The sequence below is a fragment of the Ostrea edulis genome, chromosome 3 (assembly GCF_947568905.1).
Source record: "Ostrea edulis chromosome 3, xbOstEdul1.1, whole genome shotgun sequence".
In the NCBI taxonomy this organism is placed as follows: Eukaryota; Metazoa; Mollusca; class Bivalvia; order Ostreida; family Ostreidae; genus Ostrea; species Ostrea edulis.
Window position 1 is genome coordinate 30,000,748 of NC_079166.1, and position 21,579 is coordinate 30,022,326.

At 36.0% G+C, this 21,579-nt stretch overlaps 1 protein-coding gene across 1 annotated transcript in view; it reads right to left on the reverse strand.

Annotated features, from left to right (window-relative positions):
* LOC125653969 (uncharacterized) overlaps positions 1-21,579 on the reverse strand; it is a 110,206-nt gene that overhangs the window by 11,571 nt on the left and 77,056 nt on the right. Inside the window, exons 2-6 of the mRNA XM_056160858.1 lie at positions 14,310-14,414; positions 12,913-13,551; positions 10,151-10,312; positions 9,927-9,968; positions 1,063-1,110 (exon numbers count right to left, since the gene is read on the reverse strand). Coding sequence (XP_056016833.1) covers positions 1,063-1,110; positions 9,927-9,968; positions 10,151-10,312; positions 12,913-13,525 — 865 coding nt within the window. The 5' untranslated portion in view covers positions 13,526-13,551; positions 14,310-14,414. The remainder of the gene's footprint in view (positions 1-1,062; positions 1,111-9,926; positions 9,969-10,150; positions 10,313-12,912; positions 13,552-14,309; positions 14,415-21,579) is intronic.

A 21,579-nucleotide genomic window follows, 5' to 3' on the forward strand; every position in this document is an offset into this window, starting at 1 on the left:
CGATCCCCTATTGTGGCCCATCCTACCACTGGCAGCCATGATTTTAACAAGCTTGAATTAGCACTACGTCAGAAATCTTTTATGTAAATTTGTATTTTCGCGGCCCAGTGGTTCTTGTGAAGATTTTACCTATATATTCACATGCAAAAATTTGATCCCCTATTGTGACCCCGGTCTACTCCCGGGAGTCTTGATTTGAACATGAATCTGCACTATGTCAGAAGCTTTCAGGTGAATTTTAACTTTTCTCGCCGAGTGGTTCCTGGGAGGAAGATTTTTAAATGACTCCACCCTATTTTGTGATTATCCTCCCTTTAAAAGCTTTTCGCAGAAGGATGCTTTTTACTAAGTTTGGTTAAAATTGGCCTATTCGCTCTAGTGAAGAATTTTTTAAAAATTCACATTCATTTTCACTATTTTGCTATTATCTCCTCTTGTCGCCCTTCACGTGAACACACTTGAATTCCCTTCATCCATAGATGCGTTTTGCTAAGTTTGGTTGAAATAGGGCCAGTGGTTCTGGAAATGATTTTTAAAACTCGTTAACTCATTTTCACTATTTCGCCATTATCTCCGGGTGTTACCCTTCATTTGAACAAGCAGTGAATAAGTCCATTTTAGAAGAGATTTAAGCAGTACGAGATTTGGAAATCTATACTGCGTCAAATCCTATAATTATTCAAAACTTGCAATATTATCAATGCTATGAAAATTTCACCTACTGCAATGCATGTCAGAGAAAGAACCAATATGTATAGAATTTAATTGATTACTTATAATTGTAGCTGCAGAAGCAATTTTGCAAGATTGCTGGCATGGTGGACTACAGCAAGGCAGTGCTTGCCGATTTTAAATACTAGCAATGCTTGCTGATTTTAAATGCTAGCAATGCTTGCCAATTTCGAATGATAGCAATGCTTGCCAATTTTGAATGCTAGCAGTGCTTGCCGATTTTGAATGTCTGGAATGCTTGTTCAGAGTTGATATTTGTGTATAAATGCAATTAAACTTAACTAAAGACGTAAATGTACTTTCTAATGATTGGCTATTCTATTGACTTACCTCTCACATTTGGTGGGATGGGGGACTCAGTTAGTTTCACTACTTTACCTAAAACAATGAAATAAAACATTTTACTAAATAAGAGGCCCACGGGCCACATCGCTCACCTGAGTCACCGAGTCCCCTATCTAAAAAATGTCCCTATATATTTGCATGTAAAATACCCCAGGGACCATGAGTTTTACAAACTTGAATCTGCACTTTGCCAAGAAACTTTCAGGTAAATTTCTTTAGCCCAATGGTTCTTGAGAAAAAGATTTTTAAAGATTTTCTTTTTATAGTAGTCTGTAAATCTTTGATCCCCGTTTTTGATCTTTGGGGACATGATTGTAAAAAACAACTTGATCTGTACTATGTCAGGAAGCTTTCATGTCAATGTAAACTTTTCTGGCCCAGTAAATCTTCAAAAGATTTTCAATGATTTTCGCTAGATATATATATTTGTATGTAAAACCTTCATCTTCCTCTAATGTGGCCCCATTCTATCCCCGGGGGTCCATGGTTTGATGAATTTGAATCTGCGCTATGTCAGAAAGCTTTCATATAAATTTCAGCTTTTCTGGCTCAGTGTTTCTTGAGAAGATTTTTTAAGATTTTCCCTATTTATTCGCATGTAAAACTTCAATCCCCTATTGTCGCTCCAACTTATCCCTTGGGGCCATGAATTTAACAAACTTTAATTTGCATGTCAGGAAGCTGTCATGTAAATTTCAGCTCCTCTGGCCCAGTGATTCTGGAGAAGAAAATTCTTAAATTACCCCACCCTATTTTCGCATTTTTGTGATGGTCTCCCTGTTGAAGGGAGCATGGTCCCCTCATTTAAACAAATTTGAAAGCCCTGCACCCAAGGATGCTTTGCACCAAGTTTGGATGAAATTACCACAGTGGTTCTGGAAAAGAAGATGGAAATGTGAAAAGTTTACACCCACGCTGATGACAGTCAATTTAACAGACAAATTTTGCTCAGAAAAGCTGACTTGAGCTGAGGCTCAGGTGAACTAAAAAGATATTGTATAAAGCTTGATTTTATCCACACAGTATTTAACACCTCAAAACGTTCTTCACCAACCAATTACATGTAATTCTAAACTGCATTTATTTCAAAGAAACAAAACATGATTAAGTACATACCATTGGAATTTTTGAGATTAGAAGACAAGTGCACTTATATCAATTCCTCACTCTTGTACATGGAAGGTGAAGATAACAAACAGTGATAAATCTCATAACTTCTATAAGCAATACAAAATAGATAAGTCGGGCAAACACGGACTCCTGGACACACCAGAGGTGGGATCAGGTGCCTAGGAGGGGTAAGCATCCCCTGTCGACAGGTCACACCCGCCGTGAGCCCTATATCCTGATCAGGTACACAGAGTTTTCCTTAGTCAAAATCAGTGTGCCAAAAAAACGGCCTAACAATCGGTATGAAACACGTCAGACAGCATTTGACCCAATGATAGGTTGTATTGAGGAACTAGATCGTTATAACGACCATAGAATTTGCGAAATGCTGATTTCAATCGAGACTGCTGAAACCCTTGTACCATCAACTTTTTTGTCAGCAGCTTGCCTCGATTTAAAAACTGACTATATGCAGAACAAGCTCTTGCATATCAATTCAGTTGAGAGATATAAACACCATATGCAGGTGATAATGCAATACATGTATTGCTACATAAATATGGGAAATTGACGATGGAGAAGCTAAAATCATCCCGTTTGTCATACAGGTGAGTGGTCAGTTTGCCATTAATGTATACTTTCAATAAAATATCTAAGTATGAAGCAGATGTGGACGACTCTGTGGTGTCTTTTATTTCGAGCTCACAGAGATAATTCGAATCGACATATGCAAGTTATTATTGTTAATAGACAAAACGTAGTCGCATATCTACATGTCGAATTGAAGGCCACAATGTAGAAGTTTTTTAATAAATTCTGCTTCATATGAATATAGAAACATGTCAACTAACAAAGGAGCACAATTCGTGCCCATGGGAATTCCAACAGACTGTTGGAAGACCCGATCACCAAAGACCATGAAGATATTGTCAATGAGGAACTCTAGCATATTTTTTATTTCAACGTTGGAGTTTTTGGATGACTGATCACTAGATATGGATATTTCCTTTTTCCATTTTTGTTGAAGAAGCAACTGTCTATGATGTCAAAAAGTATAGTCTTTAATTTATCGTGAGAAATAGTCGTGTATAGAGTTGGAGAGTCATAGGTTTTGATGTTATTGATTTGAGAAAAGTTCTGTGATTTCAAGTTTACTAAAAGTGTTTTAGAATTTTTTAGAATCCACATTTGATTAACACCACTTCTGGCATATGTAGTCGCACAGTAAGTTTGAAGTTTCTCCTTTACAGTTGTAGACGTATGTTCATACGAATTTATCAGCCTATAGCTTACTTCACACATAATTCTGTCGCTTAAAGGACACATCTCATGTTTTCAAAGTATACAATATTACATGCATTTTGTCTTCTTTATGCTTATAGTAATTAATTCTAATAGTTCGTTCGCTGAAATTTTGCGATAATTAACCACAATACAGACTTAAATATAAGCCCCGATTTCAAAAGGTCAAGTTAATTACGTAGGTAGTCACGTGGTATAGTGACGTCATATGGGCCCTTCGGGTTGTGAAAGTAGTGCGAGATATTATTAAAAACTCAACTTTTAGGGACCTAATTTATTTACCATGGGCAACATTTAAATCGATGTTGACAAATTGTCCGAGTTTTTTATGTGTTCGCCACCAGTGCACACAAATAACGATGTAAATACCCAAATATAGCGAGTAAAGCGTGTATGAAATCGGCAATATTGTGAGTAAATAATGTTTATATGGTTCGCTGTCTACAAACTGTTTGGGGATGTTATTCCTTTATACATCTGTAATTGGTGCTGTTTTTCTAAAATAAACAGTGCAATCATTATTTATTTTTGGATTAGACAAATTATGATACGTTAAATGGTTGACAACTAGGCCCTATGCCAAGCTATTGTCACGCGTGCATTTCGGAAAGAAAGAAAAAGACAACACACACACAAATCAATAAAAATATTCAAATTTAAAGTGGTAATCACATTATTTTATTTTGATAAAGCAATCTTACTACTATTTTTGAATTGTGATATGCACGTCTTTAGGAAGTACGAAGTGGGAGCACGGCGTTATAGCCTACTGACGTACGCACTCAAGATGCTACAAACGCGAGTTCAATAAGGAAATAACTTTATAATTCAATTTAAAGTTAGGAAATACAATATTCTATTCTTTGTATAATTAAAAGTTCAATTATTTTGTATCTTTAATTTTTTTTCTTGTTTGTAAATCTACCAGTTGGTAGAAGTACTTCTACCACTGGTACAGGTATGAAGGGATCTTATGACTAATTTTGTCTAAAGATTTTTGACATCAAATATTTCATTTTTGAAACTGGACCCTGATCATTACATCGGGAAAACCTGCACTGTCACACTTAAAAATTCCTTTGTGATATCAAGTTGCAGTCAAATATTTCTGCAATGAATAACAAGCTCTTTATATTTCAACCATGCTTTTTACCTCAACCCATTATTCACGCTTGCAATCTCAAATTCCGAAAACTGTTTACTGGTCACAGGACGGGGAAATTACAATTGTCACGAGGAGGAAACTTACACTATTTTCTTCTACTTTTCACGTGGTTAATAAACTACATAGATATTTTGTAGAGAAGGAATATCCCATAGATACTGCATTCGGTGTGTTATGATTTTTTCGTTTCTAACGTTCAATTTGACTACGATCGTGACTTATAAAATTGTTCTAATTTTAAAGTCCCAGTGATATTTCTTTCTATCATGTTTGCAAAAGAATGATACCCGAGTTTACCCCTATCTTAAGAACATGGCTTTTTTTTTACCTGTTACTTGGAACCCCATGCAATTACCCTTTCCCAAATTTAAGTGGAAACACTTTAGAAAACTGAAAAAAGAGGACACATTGTCAATAGTCCCTCAATTCGCGGCCAACAACTGAATTAAGTGACAACCGGCAGTTAGACAACAGGTGAATTATGTGGTGGACGCCATTCAGCTTAAGTGGCTACCGCCAGATAATAAGTAGCGGTTGCCATACAAGAAGTGGCTTCCGCCACTTAAGTTGCGTCGCCAGATAATGATTGGTAGTTACCACTTAAATTAAATGGCGGTCGCCAGCTCATTTAAATGGCGGTCGTTAGCTAAATCTATATCAATTCTCCATAGTATCTACCAATGTTCGTTCACAATACTAGGGATACTTTGTACTACGCACAATTTTCTAAGGAAATCATTGCATTTTTATTAATAATTTGCTTGTTCCTCATCGACCCATCACCTCATTTCTCTTTGACCCTTCCTGAGTATATGAAAGACTAGAAGTAAAGACCATCAATCTGTCACGACCCACTAGGGCCACCATGTGGTACCTCTACGGCTTCAAACAGAACGCGTGGATTGATAAGTCTAGAAATGGAGAATCTTTACGATGGAAAGACGAAATGCATTATACCAAGTAGTCTCTATACATGAGATATATGTATGAAAAATTCAGACGACCCAAACAATACTTTCCGGTATCACTAACCTCTTCTTTAAGTGAGTTAAACAATACTTCTGGGTATCCAAGATCTCTTCTTTACATGGCATTGAGTACCCCTTAGTACCCTCTACTTCAATCAATGGATGCATTGTCCTTGTCTCCCCTCCTAGAGTAGAAATGGGGACTCGAAATATGTCCCGTCCCCCGGGAGCCACCGAGTGGTACCACTACAGCCCCAAACTGAAAGCGGTAAATGATAGTTCTAGGGGTCCTCTACCTTGCCTTGATGTTCCTTCCGCCTTGTCTTCAAAGATTAATGCTGGAAGAACAGTCATAAAATCCCCTCTTTCATTACGAGAAACGGAAAATATCAAAGTTCAGGTGAGGTAACCAATACTTCCGGGTTTCCCAGAGCGCTTCTTTTCATGGCATCGAGTACCCCGTAGTACTCTCTACCTCAATCGTCCTTGTCTCCCATCAATTTGTAGAAATAGGGACTTGAAATCTGTCCCCAACCCCGGGAGCCACCGAGGTGTACCACTACAGCCCCAAACTGAAAGCGGTAAATCATAGTCCTAGGGGTCCTTTACCTTGTCTTGATGTTCCTTCCGCCTTGTCTTCAAAAATTAATTCTCTAAAAGCAGTAATAAAACCCCCTCTTTCATTACAAGAAACGAAAAATGTCAAAGTTCAGGTGAGCTAAACAATACTTCCGGGTATCCCAGAGCTCTTCTTTACATGGCATCGAATACCCCTTAGTACTCACTACCTCAATCAATGGATACATTGTCCTTGTCACCCCTCCTAGAGTACAAATGGGGACTCGAAATCTGTCCCGACCCTTGGAAGCCACCGGGTGGTACCATTACGGCCCAAAACTGAAAGTGGTGAATGATAGTTCTAGGGGTCCTTTATCTTGCCTTGATGTTCCTTCTGCCTTGTCTTCATAGATTACAGCTCTAAAAGCAGTCATAAAACTCGTGCTATACTTTTTTCAGTAGGTTATGCGCAATGTCAAAATCTGGTGAGCTAATGCACAATTTTTGATAGCAGTCACAGGATGGAGGTATTATTCACCAGATATCACAGAGAAAGTGTTTGTTTCATCATTTAATCCTGCTTCCTTACACCACTTGCTCAAAAGATTTCCTTTGTTGATTTCTTTTGTTACAAAGCAATGGTTATCACTCTTCAGGTGAGCTAATTTACAGAAAAGATTTTTGAATGCAATATGATTTCAAATGGATTGGCACATGAAAATAGGATCAGTCTTGAGATAATAAAGCACCCCACATCATATAGTTTTCCCTATCATATCAATCTATTCATAGGTACTTAATGACTAAGATTGTAATATTCTGGTAGCTAAATTATCAATGTGCACATACTTTCGTGCATGTAAGCTGAGAAATTAATTGTTCAAAAAGATCAGAAAATGAAATGTGTGGTCAATTTTAGTTCCTTTCATTACAAATTACTGATATGAATTCATTTCACCATTGATGTACAATCTCTCATGTGAGCTAAGTTGCCCATGAGTGTTGCGATTGACATTTATTAATTCAAAACATTAATTAAATTAAAAATTTCCTTTAGAATAGGTTTCAAATTAAATATTTTTCTATGAGTACTCTCAGTCCTTTGATGATTTTCCTTAATGGCTGCTAGCTTCTACGTGCTTATTGGCTGCTGGTTAGTGGCTGCTAGCTTCACCCTGGTGAAGTTACATTGTATCGTCGATATATGTTGTTACAAGGTGAAGGTCAGTTGATTCGAGTGTGTATTCACTGTATTGAATTTGAAGAGCAAAACAGAATGTATGCTATAGGCATACCAGTGCTTATAGCTTCGATATATCCATTTTCTCGCAGTTTATCAGGGTCTCTGTCCAAGCGGTGTTTGAAAAGGTGACTGGGTGTGTTTTTTAAGGTAAAGTTCTTGCTTCAACAAAAAAATTATCACGTCTTTATTCTCGTACCTTCCTTCGAAAAATAGAAAAATACTCAGTCTAAATCCTTTCTACCGACAACTAGTACACCCGAGCACGTCACAAAACATTTTAATGCATTATTATTTACCAGCCGTTAACGAGATAATTGGTTTTTTGTCGATTAAATCTAATCTGTTTATGAAATGGCTAATAGATGTTTTCAAACCCGAGGGCGCATATGACGTCACACATAATGGCGCGTAAACTAGCGAAAGAAAATATGCATATCGCAAGATTTGAATTTCATCGCTCTCAAACTCGAAAACTACGCAAAATATTTCATTTAAAACACATTTAAAGTAGTTTTAGGCATAAAAAGAGTTATTTTTGCTGAAAAAATGAAAAAAAGTTTAGAAACATGCGTTGTGTCATTTAACATTCAACATCTAGAAGTGAAAATCTCGAGTCTTTCAGATATGACCTTAAACGTGGAGGTCCCGAGTTGTGGCAGGCGTTGACACATTAAAGAACTCACACTGCTACGCATCGTTGGAAACCCACAATCATTCGCACTTCTTTTACCTCCTGTGGGACACAACCGCGATATTTTCACTTATAACTCATTAAAATCGATTACCTTTAATGATGTATTGAGGACAAACCGGAATCACTGTAAGTATTCCGAGAACTCTAAGCGTCAGCAGTAATGGAGGTGCTCAAGAAAGAGTAGGTTTTGTTGTGCCACTATCAAAGATTGGGGTTACAGGTTTTATTGGCAAAAACGTCACTTGAACAGTAAAGCTATTATCTAGAGTGTCTAAACTTTCACCTTATCGAAGTGTCGTTTGCATGCAGTCTTTGTACGAATAAATAAAATCGGATATGCAAATTCAATGAGTCAATGGTCACGAACGTGGACCAGAAGAAAGAGGAAAGAGATAGGTTGTTAGGAGTATTTATATTTTGTATAAAATTAATTTCAAAACAAACTGACAGAGAAGATATCGCTGAATGCTTAGGAACTTGTCAAACTCTTCCATTTGAAAGCAATGTTCTTCTATACTCCCGAACACTGGAAAAAGGGGGCTTTTTCATTGGTTGTGTCACACAGGAGGTAATAGAAGTGCGACCGAACCTGGGTTTCCGACGATGACTACAGTATAATTACGGTCCAGAACTAGTATAGGTCTAAATATGTGGTACTTAACATACAGCTGGTGATGTCTAAATATGAGTGAAAAATATTAATGGGACGTAATACGAGCAATAAACCAACTCTACACATATTGAAATCGACTATTTAACAAAAACAGTCAACCAACCAATTCCACACACATTGAAATGAGTTATTTAAAAGTGCTGCTTAATCATTTGGTCAGTGAACCAGTGTAAGTAAACAATAAAAGTGATATTGAAATATTCAACATTGACCCTCATCGTGGTCTCGTTAAAATTGTAATCCTTCTCCAATGCCACAACAATGTATTACATGTTGGTCAAACTGTAAATTCCTCATACAGGTATTTGTTTTTAGCCTTTCAGTATTTGTAGCCCACGTCAATAAAGTTGTTACATATCTGCTTTGTGTGGTTCTTTATCACTTTTCAGAGGTAACACAGTAATACTTGTCCCTAAACATTTTTTTTTAGAATTAAGAAATGTTTCTATTTCTATAATGCTGTCTGATATTGTCTTCAACATGTCAGCAAAAAATATCCCTTTTCAGAGGTAACACAGTCATACTTGTCCCTAAACAATTTTTTTTTAGAATTAAGAAATGTTTCTATTTCTATAATGCTGTCTGATCTTGTATTCAACATGTCAGCACAAACTATACCCCAATTACAACATTGAAATAGTTTTTAGAATTATGGTGCTATATATAACATAGACAATGACCTTGTGTACTAATATTTTACATACGTAAAAGGCATGCGATTTAAACACAATTCCCTTCTTCACTTCAATTTAGCACAAGGACTTTGAATATATTATCAATGTCATTTTGTGAACGATATGGTTACAAACTAAATAAACAAAGGATTAACCAATGTAGTTAATTTTGCATATATTTTATCATATCAGAATCACAAATACATTTTCCAAAATGTACTACCAACATCAAGTTTTGTATTTCTAACTTTAGATATTTTGAAATAATCAACCTGAGTTTTAATTCATCTGGGTAAACTGTATATACGGTGATGAATACATTTTCATTTTCCTACAAATGTTTTTAATTTCTAAGTTCAATATCCATGTCCATTTTATCAACATACAAACATATTAGTACATTGTATTTACTGTACCATCTTATCTCCATACAAACATATCAAATATAAGTTTATGCCATACCATTCAACTTCTTTGTTTCCTCCGCAGTTTCCTCAAACTTATCTGCAAATATATGATGAAAAATAATTCATTACTGAAACAAGCTTTCTAAGCTTTCTACACAACATGTCAAATCCCTGGACGAAATTGTGGTTTCACGTGTCGCTAAATAATTCTTCACTCATAGGGAGACGTCGCCATTGCTGGTGAAAGGCCGCGAAATTTAGGCCTGCAGCATGTTCAACGCTTATGACGTTTGAGCTGGTAGGCATCTAGTTGCAATATATAATGAATCTCTCTCAGACTTTTTTTTACGAAGATCCTATGGAATTGCCAGCATTCTCCCGGAATCGTCAAAACAAAACGCTGAGGCCCATCAGCCACATCCACCAACTGTGCAGTAGTTCCTAGCAATAAACAAGCTTGAGGAAATTTATCATCATACAAGCAACTTGGTTCAGAATTGAATTCCAATGGTAATATCTAAAATTCAGTGATTATAAAACTTAATCATTAATCTTGACTACAAATTCACCAATTACCATCTGTCTTTGTAGACGGTAATGACCTTTTATAGTACAAAAATTCATGTAAAAGATGTTTTGTGACAAGTTCAGTTCCCTATTCATTTGCATGCAACAATCTGATCCCTTATTGTGGCCCCAACATACCCCCAGGGGTCATGAATTTTACAAACTTGAATTTCTACTATATGTCAGGAAGCCTTTATGTGAATTTCAGATTTCCTGGCCCAGTGGTTCTTGAGAGGAAGATTTTTAAATGACCCACTCTATTTTTGCATTTTTGTAAATATCTCCCTTTTGAAGGGGGCATGGCCCTTCATTTTAACAAACTTGAATCCCCTTCACTTAAGGATGATTTGAATCGTGCTTGATTAGAATTGGCCCAGTAGTTTTGGAGAAGGTTTTCTACACACGTACATCAAGATGTAAAATTTGATCCCCTAATGTGGTCCCGTCATACATAATGTACCCTCGGGTCCATGATCTGAACAAATTGGAATCTACTCTATATCAGAAAACTTTCACTTAAATGCATTCTTATGGCCCAGTGGTTCTTGAGAAGAAGAATTTTAAAGATGTTTGCATTTTTGTGATTATTTCCCCTTTATTTTAATGAACTTGAATCAGTTTTACCCAAGGATGCTATATGCCACGTTTGGTTGAAATTTGCCAAGTGGTTCTGGAGAAGATGAAAATGTGAAATGTTTACAACTATGCCACCGACGCCAGTAGTTGAGGTAACATATTGGAAAGGGTCTCATTGTTGCAGCTAGAAGGGATCTTCATCTATGACATAAGCCTCATGACAGGTTTTGTGATCTCATAATTAGCAACTGTGAAAGATGGAAGAAAACTGCAGACTACTCGATCATAAATTTGTTACATCAAGACATTATGCATCCTGAATTTCATATATATCTATTTGAAATGGGGATACCTATACTGCCTCGTCTTGTTTGTTTAATGCATCTATCTTTTTGGAGAGGGTTTTCTGCTCATTTTGAATATCCATTTAGTTTCAACTCAGTATCAATAGCATAAGTTTAAAGATGTTTTAAAAATGTTAATACATGTAACTTTATACTATACATGTAATATACCAAGTTTAACCTCCACCCTGAAGTCAGAACCTCTATCTTGGGGATCATGAAATTTACACTTTTTGTAGAGAAGATTTTTAAACATTAGTCAAGTTTTGGCAGTTTTAGCCCAGTCACTAAGGCCTCGGGGATGAGCAGGTGTCTTGAAATTTTTATGTATATCGCCAATGAAGATACTTCATACAAAATTTAAAAAGAATTGCAATGGTAAGTCACCACGATAATGTTGAAAATGTTCAATAGTTAACATGAAATTTACAATTTTGGTAAAGGGAAACCATTCTAAACACTTATTAGGTAGTCTCAATTAGTATTAATAACATCAATTAAAAAAAATATCTTACACATAAATACTATTTGAATACCAAGTTTGAACCCGCCATGCAGTTAGAATCTCTATTCAATAGCAATCTGATTAAAATCAGATCCTTGATCCGCTCCTCTTTTTTTTCCCTTGTCGCTACGAGGAGCGGATCGAGGATCTGATTTTAATCAGATTGTATTCAATAGATCATTAATTTGACGTTTTAGGTAGAAGCTAGCATTCCTGCTCTACATTACTATGCTTTTGGTTTTTCTGTCACATGTGCAGTTCTTTTGAAAATTGGTATAGTTTTAGCAGTTCTTGTCCCGCCTCTAAGGCCCTAAGGAAGCAGGAGTCCTGAAAATTACAATGGATGCCCCTCTTGTCCTAAAGATGCTTCATACAGAATTAGAAAAGAATTGGAGTGGCAGCTATGAAGAAGTTAAATATGTTCAATTTTTAATGAACGAAGCACAACGGACGTTCATCAATTGCAATATAGGTCACTTGAGTTTACTCCTAATAACTACATGTAATCATCCTTTATATTGCAGCTCCAATGAAGAATTATGGCAAGAGCAAACACTTTTCACCTCATAATTCATCAGTGACCTTTATCAAATTTAAAATACAACTCAAATGATTCAGGTTGACAAAAACAAAATCTAGTCACCAGCAAAATTATAACATGTCCTAGTCTCCATTACAGTTACAACACAATATCTATAGCCATTAGCAAAAGTATAACATAAGGACTCCTACATATACCAAAGGTGGAATCAGGTGTCTAGCAGGAGTAAGCATCCCCTGTTGACCGGTCACAACCCAGTGACTCATCATACATTAATAAAACATAGGTGACCAATGAAACGTGAAAATAGTGATCAATCTCATAACTCCTATAAGGAATACAAAATAGATAGCTGAGCAAACACGGACCAATGGACACACCAGAGGTCGGATCAGGTGCCTAGGAGGAGTAAGCATCCCCTGTCGACCGATATGATATACAATGTATAATATAACATATAGTAATACTCTAAAAGAATCAAAACTGATACTGCATAATATTGCCATACTTTTAAGGCTGACCATCATTTTCCTGGTCGTCTTATCTTCCTCCACCTGCTTCTTCAGTTCTTCTTCATAATGTAGGTCATTTTCAGGGTCCATCGACTCGCTATGTAGGAAATCCACCTCTTTTTCATATTTGTTTCCATTCATGAGGAAGACATCCATATCTACCATTGCAGACCTAATGGTGGACCAAATGGAATTAAAGTCTGAGATGGACATGGATGGATCAGATGAGTGAACACAAAGATTCCGAACCAATCGAATCCTTTCAATGTTGGCAGAGACGCTCTTGTCACTGGGGTCAGGATCGTTGCCCCAGCCATTGGAGTGTAGTGGTATGCTAGATATATTCCTCAGTAAGATATACAGTAATGAAATATCCATATCGACATAGTTTCCTGTATAATGTCCATTTCGTGGTAAGATGAGGTCTCGCTGATCTCTGTTAAGTCGAGGAAGATTAAGCTTGTTTTGTTTAATGACATGATGGAATGTGTGTGGTGGGACGTAGTGACGCAATATGTCACGTAGACCATCCGTACAGGGACCGAGCACAACTCGACACGCTCTGTTTGCGTTCGTTGTCTCTGACGTTGATTCATAAGAACTCGCCATTACCTTATATCAAGTCGGGCGCTAATCTGTGGAGGGAATGAAAACATGAATTATTTTAATCTATGATTTCTATCTATTAACAATTACTTTGATGCAAGTTTAGAACAGTGTAGCTCTGCAGCTGCTTTATAAAGAATCACTTTCGTCTGCGTATGACATCAATATGTTTCATTAATGGTATGTGTGCCGTATTAAACCATATTTTGTTCGATGTTAAAAAGCAGACCGTGTATTTTGTCAGTATGATAAGCTATGAAAAATAATGCGATTGGAAAATGTTGACAAATTATTTATGGGTATATGGTTATTAAAGGAGTACTGGTCTACTCAATGTATTGAGGGACAGACGGTGATTTCCCAATCTTAATAAGATTAGATCTTCTCTAACCGTTACACTGGAGAAGGATCTGACAGCATTCCGTGTGAAGTCATGTTATTTAACCTTTCACACCTGACCAATGAAATGACTGCTTTCGCTAGCATGACAGTTTAGCTGTTATATCGGAACATCCTTGGTATGTAACGCATGGACGGGAATAAATGCCAGGAAGCACAGGAATTTAATTGAACAAGATTGCGGCGGTCATGAGCAATGCTCGAATGCCACAGAAAATATATTTCAACGGCAATGAATGCATAGTACTCGTATGTGGATTTCGTTTTGTGGAAACTGTTGAGGATAGCGGTGGGACCCAGCGATGTGTAAAACACTTCAATAAAAAAAACCCAAACAAACTGAAATTAACAACTGATCGTCTTTAACTATGCAATATATTATACTCACCTAGGGTATTAAACAACAGTGATGATCATCCTTAACTCCAATGCTGAGCTCTCCATGATGAAAAAAATATAGACAGTAGATCAAATGTGGACAACTCGATCCGATCTATAATAATCAAAATTAGATATATAGAAATATACGTGAGCAGATGAAAGGACCCAACTTTAATTCGATTGGGACAACTCCACACCGTGTGCTCTGCTGACTGTGTTCTCTTTAAATAGTGAACAGGTATAGTTGTAGATGTAGGTTATGTCTGTGTTCTCATTAGAGAAGTGGACAGGTATAGTTGTAGATGTAGGTTATGTATGTATTCTCTCTAGAAAAATAGACATGAAAATTTGCAATTGTAGATGTGGATTATGTCTTTCTACACTTCTCTACTGAGAACATGTTGACTGTGAAAGTGAACAAACCTTCCAACATGTTCCATTGACATATCAAAAACTGATGACCACCACTGGTCGAAACCGGTCAACCAATAAAGTGTATCCTGCATTCGCACTATGTGTTGGTAATCTGTTTTAATTTTTTAAGTTTATACTTTGTATACAGACCCTGCTGAATACCAAGTGGTATGCACTTGTAAGAATCTTCCACAATTGAACCTCAAGGTGTTGGTCTCCAGTTTTGACTTTGTATCAAAAACTGTTAAAGAAATATACGACATTTCTGAAATTAATTTTTTCATCTCCTTGATAGGAAGAGTTCTTGTATGGTTTCGGAGTTTCTGTATCTAATAATATTACACGACTTTGTGTAACGGCTTAGGTACTTCAGTGGTTATACCACCTGACTAAAAATGCAGGGGTCAAAGGTTCAATATCAGATTGTCCCGATGATTTTTGTCCACTAAAATATTCATTATATAACTTATAAGAGCTGAATTTACATTTTACTTGCAGCAACCAGGGACTATCAAAATATCCTACACCTGGTAATTTACCCCAAGACAGTGACTTTTTGTACAAACAAGATAAAGTGCAAGTGAATTGTAAATAGGAAATCACGAAAAATTATGTACATAAATTGAGAAACGTCCTGCATATCCTTAAAAACAGCCAAAAAACATGTGCTGAATACTACAAAGGCTGCTCCCTGCAATTCCATGTGATTAAAAATTTGGTGATTGTGTATTAGATGTGCTTTTTGCTAAATTGATAATTTTATCAAAATAGATACATATTTCTTTCAAATTGTGTGTCTTTATTTTCTTTTTCAGTTTCCTTAAAGTTAAAGGAGTAGAACACAAATTTTGACGTTGTGTTAATGTCTAATGTAAAGTATATATATCATAGGAAGATCCAGGAATTTGTGAAAGGGGGATGGTCAAGCACTTGATCTTCCAGGTACCTTTCACAACCTCCACCCCAGTAGTATCCCTTTTACATTCCCTATGCTCTGTGTACATAGCATCTGGAGATGTTTATAATATATGAAAATGCTTCGTTTAATTAATAATTTTCGTAAATATAAAGAGACAAAAGAGGGGATAATGGTTCATGTAACATCAATATTGAGGGACATTAACTCTTACTGATATCAAAGGAATCTTACCAATTGCAATAATTCCTTCAAAGTATATTGATATTGATAATACATGACAACTGTCGTAAACATTAACACCTCCACCAACGCCATCGATATTTAATGACTGCATGGAATCTTTGAAAGTCATTATAGAAATGTTGGAGGAATGCATGTTTTTCCAAACCTTAAACACACACACACACACACACACACACACACACACACACACGTGCATAATGCCGAAACTCACTACACAAGACTTTACACCTGAAACTCACTACACTATGTTCTAGTTATGCTAACCAGAATATAAATTCATTTTTACGTAATGTGGGACATCTGTATATTGTTCTGATACTTGAAATATAGAAAAGCCGTCTCTAAAAATATTGAATTTACACCGGATACCTACGACACGGTGTCACATGACTCATGTGAACACACACGGGAAACTCACTACAGAGTGTTTAAACGTGATATATTACCCGAAAGTCACTACATTTAGTCTGGCGATTGATTGAGAGCACAGGAAACTCAAGCATTTCAACCATTTTAAAAAAAAACAAAACAAAACCCAACAATTTTTATTTTACAGTATCCCCCTTTACAGCAAACAGGACTATTCCGGATACTAAAGTAAAGGGGGGGGGGGGGGGGGGGGGGGGTCTTTACTTTGGTATACGGAATAGTCCTGTTCGCTATAATTTACATGTGTTTATTGAAATAAAATCCCAGTCTTTTATGCATTGTTTTACTTCAGTTTATCACAAAATATTATCCGGAAAGTTGGTACCTTTAAAAGAACTAGTTTTTTTTTTTTTATATCAGACGATATGGCTTCTCGGCCAGTGCATGAGGTTGTGTTTAGCAATGAATATTGTCATATTTCAATGACTTCATATCCGAAGAAGAGCCTCGGTTTGAAGTGTCACATTGTAACCTATATATTTGATCATAAGTTATATTAATTAAAGGTATTTGATGTTCTACCAAGGAGTGGATGCAAGGGTTGGAGGACGTGTACCAATCCTCAGAGGCAATGGGTCTGAATAGTCCGGCGTTATGCCTTCAGTGCGTCCATGGTTAAGCCCTGGTGGGGCATGGGATGAGACACCTGGTGTTGTAGCGTATACCCCCTTCAGTAGGTTCATCCTCCGGAAAATCTGCTTTATGCCTAGCCATTTAGTAATTACTTTCAGAGAATTTAGGATAATGGAGGATCCAGGTGGATATTTACGTCCTAGGTTGAAAATTTAAAACGTTTCTATTTACCATTTTATTAATCGTCTATCATTGTATGAAAGTCCTTTTAAATTGAGATTAAACTATTTTTTTTATGTGTTTGGTATAAAAGTAAGGAAAAACTCCTATTTTTTTCCCCGACATAAATTTTGAAAAAGGTTCATTTATCATTCGACAATATAGAGCCTTTCATCGAATCACGAATACTGGTTCAATATCCGTTTTTAACATTTTCTATGTCACAGTATAAGTTGGATTTTATAATATGTCCTGTGTTACACAATAATATCAAATAAAAATAAGGTCTGATGAAAAGACGAAGAGTGGATATTGAAAATGTACATATACAGTAAATGTATTCGTCTGCTCATGCATTGTGTCCTTGTACAGAGTACAAGAATAGCTTTTCCCCCAAGCTATTTACCCCCCCCCCCGAAATTCTGGCTATAAAGCAACCCTACCACATCCACCGGAAACCTGGCTAACTATCAGTATTACCCCTAAATAAATTTGGCTATATAGCAAAATGCATCTTATTAAAAAAAATGATCCTTCATAAGCGCAATGAGCATTCAATTCAGTAGTTGAACGACTGCCAAAAGAATTTACCCCTTTCATCAATATATCAAAGATATTAATGAAATTGCAACCAACCACGTATGTGTATTGTAGGGAAGTTTCACTACTAGGGTTAGGGGATATAGCCACCCCTCAAAGGGGGTGACTCACTAAATGCCATAGCCAGTCTTCCGATGGAAATCCAGACCAATCACGAAGGAGGGAGGCTCACTATTGATAAGTGTGGGGTGGGTGTGGGTGTGGGGGGTCTAACTATATTGCCAGACTCCTCCGGGGGAGGGGGGCTTACTATATATAGCCAATTTTCCGGGGGGAGTCTCATTATATAATACCGGTAATTAATATTAAGCAGATCTAAACAAGGCTATAATCACCAAATCAACGTAAACTCAAATAATTCAAGACATCTTTAAGCATTTGAAAATATCAATTCATTTGATGCGCGCAACAATTCAATTGAAGATCTCTTCAAATAATTAATAATATCTACTATTCTAATTTCTAGCGCGCATTGATTAAATTGTTTATATTGCTCTGATACTTAAAATATAGAAAATCCGTCTTTAACAAAATTGAATTTTCACCTGATACCTACGACACGATGTCACATGTGAACACACACCGGAAACTCACTACAAAGTGTATAAACTTGATATATTACATGAAAGTCACTACATTTAGTCTGGCGGTTGATTGAAGGAATTAAAAGGGAACTCAAGTGTTTCAACCACTTCTCAAAAAACAACTTTTTGGGGAATTTATATAAATATCAGAGAGAGAGAGAGAGAGAGAGAGAGAGAGAGAGAGAGAGAGGCTGTCTCGTGTTTTGTCAGTTGAACTAAAATATACTCTTCTGTAACAGAAATTAATGTTAAAAAGATTTGAAAAAGGTTTTCAGTCTAAGAAGCTAAATTCAAGATAAGTTTAATTATTTGAAGATATCATCAATTCATTTGATGCTTGCAACAATTCAATGAAACATGTTCAGATAATTACTAAAATCTACAATTCTGAATTATTGCGCGCATTGATTGAATTCTTTATAGCATTGAATACTTTGATGGGTTGATTAGGCTATAGTTGAATTGTTGTTCTCTTCAAATGAATTACTGATATCAACAATTGAATTGATGCCCTCCACAATTTAATTAAAAAAAGCTTTAATTCAATTACTGCGCGCTTCAATTCAATTACTGTGTGTAATAATTTAATTATTGCTCTCTTCAATTGAATTGATATTTATTCAATTGATGCATGCAATACTTCTTCTAGATACAACAACTATCTAATTAGATCTGTCTTGAATTCATTATATTAATTGAAGTGTTTCTCTCTATATAAGAGTTGATGTGCTCATTAATTTCTTGTACAAAAATCGTTGTAAATAATTAAGATATTTTCAATTGAATTAAAGAGATTATTAAATCAATTATACGGAGCTCAAAATCACATGCCGCGCTGAAGTATTGCAGTCATCAGTTAAATAAATGCGCGCAGCAAACCCATTATTGCTCTCATACATTGAATTGATGGGCAGCGCGCATTATTTAATATATGGGTGCAATAATTGATGTGAACACCTAATCAATTGATGAGAACAATGATTGATTTGATGCGCACGTCAATTGATTATTACGGGTAATAATTGAACTGATCTTTTTATCTGAGTTTTTGTTAATTTGGCGCTCCTTATCAGTCACACTTGTAATATAACCAATGCTGCGTTCAAAGGCGTCTGTATCCTGGATGTCCTTTATGTCGAAATACGACCCCAAAGGCCATTTAAAGGTGACCATACAGGACATATTCCTGGTTATATGACAGTGTACTACAGTGCTTTAAAGATCTTTTTTTTAAATATCTGAATACAGACACTGCTCAAGTCACAGGAAGAACTTGTACCAAGGACTTTTAAAAATACTGTATGTCCCTGCATCCATCATGAATCTGATCGTTCAGAGTTCAGGATTTTTCTTTCGTACTACTCTTTCAGCAATCTATCAAGAGATACTGAATTTATAAGACTCTATTAAATTGTCTTGATTTTTCATTAGTATTTGAGAAGACACTGAGTAAAAATACTCTAATCCAATTTGTCACTTGCGAAGTCCAAACCTAATGAAAACTACACCAATTTTAAGACCTCTTTAAAGCAAAGTACAATCAACTGCAAAATATAGGTGTACATATTTATTTCATAAGCATACAAAGCTGATCAATTTAGCTCAAAAAACCTCATATGATGTAAATAAAGCTACTCTTTAGTCTTAAAACAGCAGACACTTAATGTTCATTCATATTTGAAATTTGAGTTAGCTATCAAACTTGAAATATCTATTGAATATAAATGAAAACAAGTTACAAGTAAGAGTGTGGTACTATCAATTACATTATAAGTACATTAGTGTTAAACTGCAATTAGTTTTAGTTAAATACTGTTATATTATCTTAGTATGTTCATTCAGTCTTTCAATCGCACATGAATATAAGGCCTTGGAATACCATTAAACTTTTTGTTCAATTCAAGATATAGATGGAGAATTATTTCATGTGTACTGCTGTTGATTATATATTTATCAATTTTGAATGAACCAATGTATGGTGTACAATGAATGACAAATGCTGATAATACATCTTGTATATAAAACTAGTATCAAAACCATTTACAAGAAAGATTTAAGAAACATATATGCCCTCCATATTACAATATTGAAAATGATCATTTAGAATGTCTGTAGCAAAAGTTACAATGTATCTATTAGTCAGAGGCAACCATTATATGTGATCTCTAAAGGTACTGAGCAGATATTTTCAAATAACCAGTTATTTGAGTCCTGACCTTTGACCTTCAGAGTTTAAAACCAATGGGAGCCATCTATTCTTTAGGCGGCACCAGACTACCAAGTTTGATGTTTGTCAAACAAGGGTTCTCAAGATACTGAATGGACAAAATCTGATGTCCAGAGTAGTTTGACCATTGACCTTAAAATGAATACTAGATATCTACACTTATGATGTGTCAGTGTACCAAGTTTGATGTCTGTCAAGAAACGCAAACTCAAGATATTGTGTAGACAATACCTATGTCCGTAGTATTTTGACCATTGACCTTGTGACTTCAAAATCAAATGGAGTCATCTACTCCTTAGGTAGAACCAGTGTACCTGATTTGATATCTGTCAAGCAAAGAGTCCTCAATATATTGAGCAGACAATATCTTGTCATGTCCAGTTTGACCCTTGACCTTGTGACCTCAAAATCCATGGGGTATCTAATTCTTAAGGAAAATTAGTGAACCAAGTTTGATGTCTGTCAAGCGAATGGTTCTCAAATATTGAACAGACGGTATCTTACTATGTCCAATTTTACCTTCAACCTTGGGATCTGGAAATCAGTAGGGGTCATCTACTCTCTAGGGGCAACCGCTGTACCAAGTTTAGTAACTGTCAGGTAAAGGGTTGGTTCTTTAAATATTCAGTGGACAATATTTTATTATGTACAGTTTGACCTTTGTCCTTGTGACTTCAAAATGAATATGGGACATTATGGGACATATACTTCTTAAAGGAAACCATCTACTTCTTAAAAGAAACCACCTACTTCTTAAAAGAAACCAGTATATCGAGTTTGATGTCTGTCAGGAAAGCGTTCTCAAGATATTGAACAGACAATATCTTACTGTGTCCAGTTTGACCCTTGACCCTGTGACCTGTAAATTAATATGGTTCATTCACTATCTAGGGGCAATCATTGTACCAAGTTTGGAAACAGTCAAGCAAAAGAATTCATTAGATATTGAGCAGACAAGATTTGCTCTACAGACCGAATTAGTCATGTAAAACAATATATACATCCCCTCTCCTTCAAATGGAGGGGGCATAAAAATTGGATTAACTCTTTGTAACACCTCTGCCAGGAA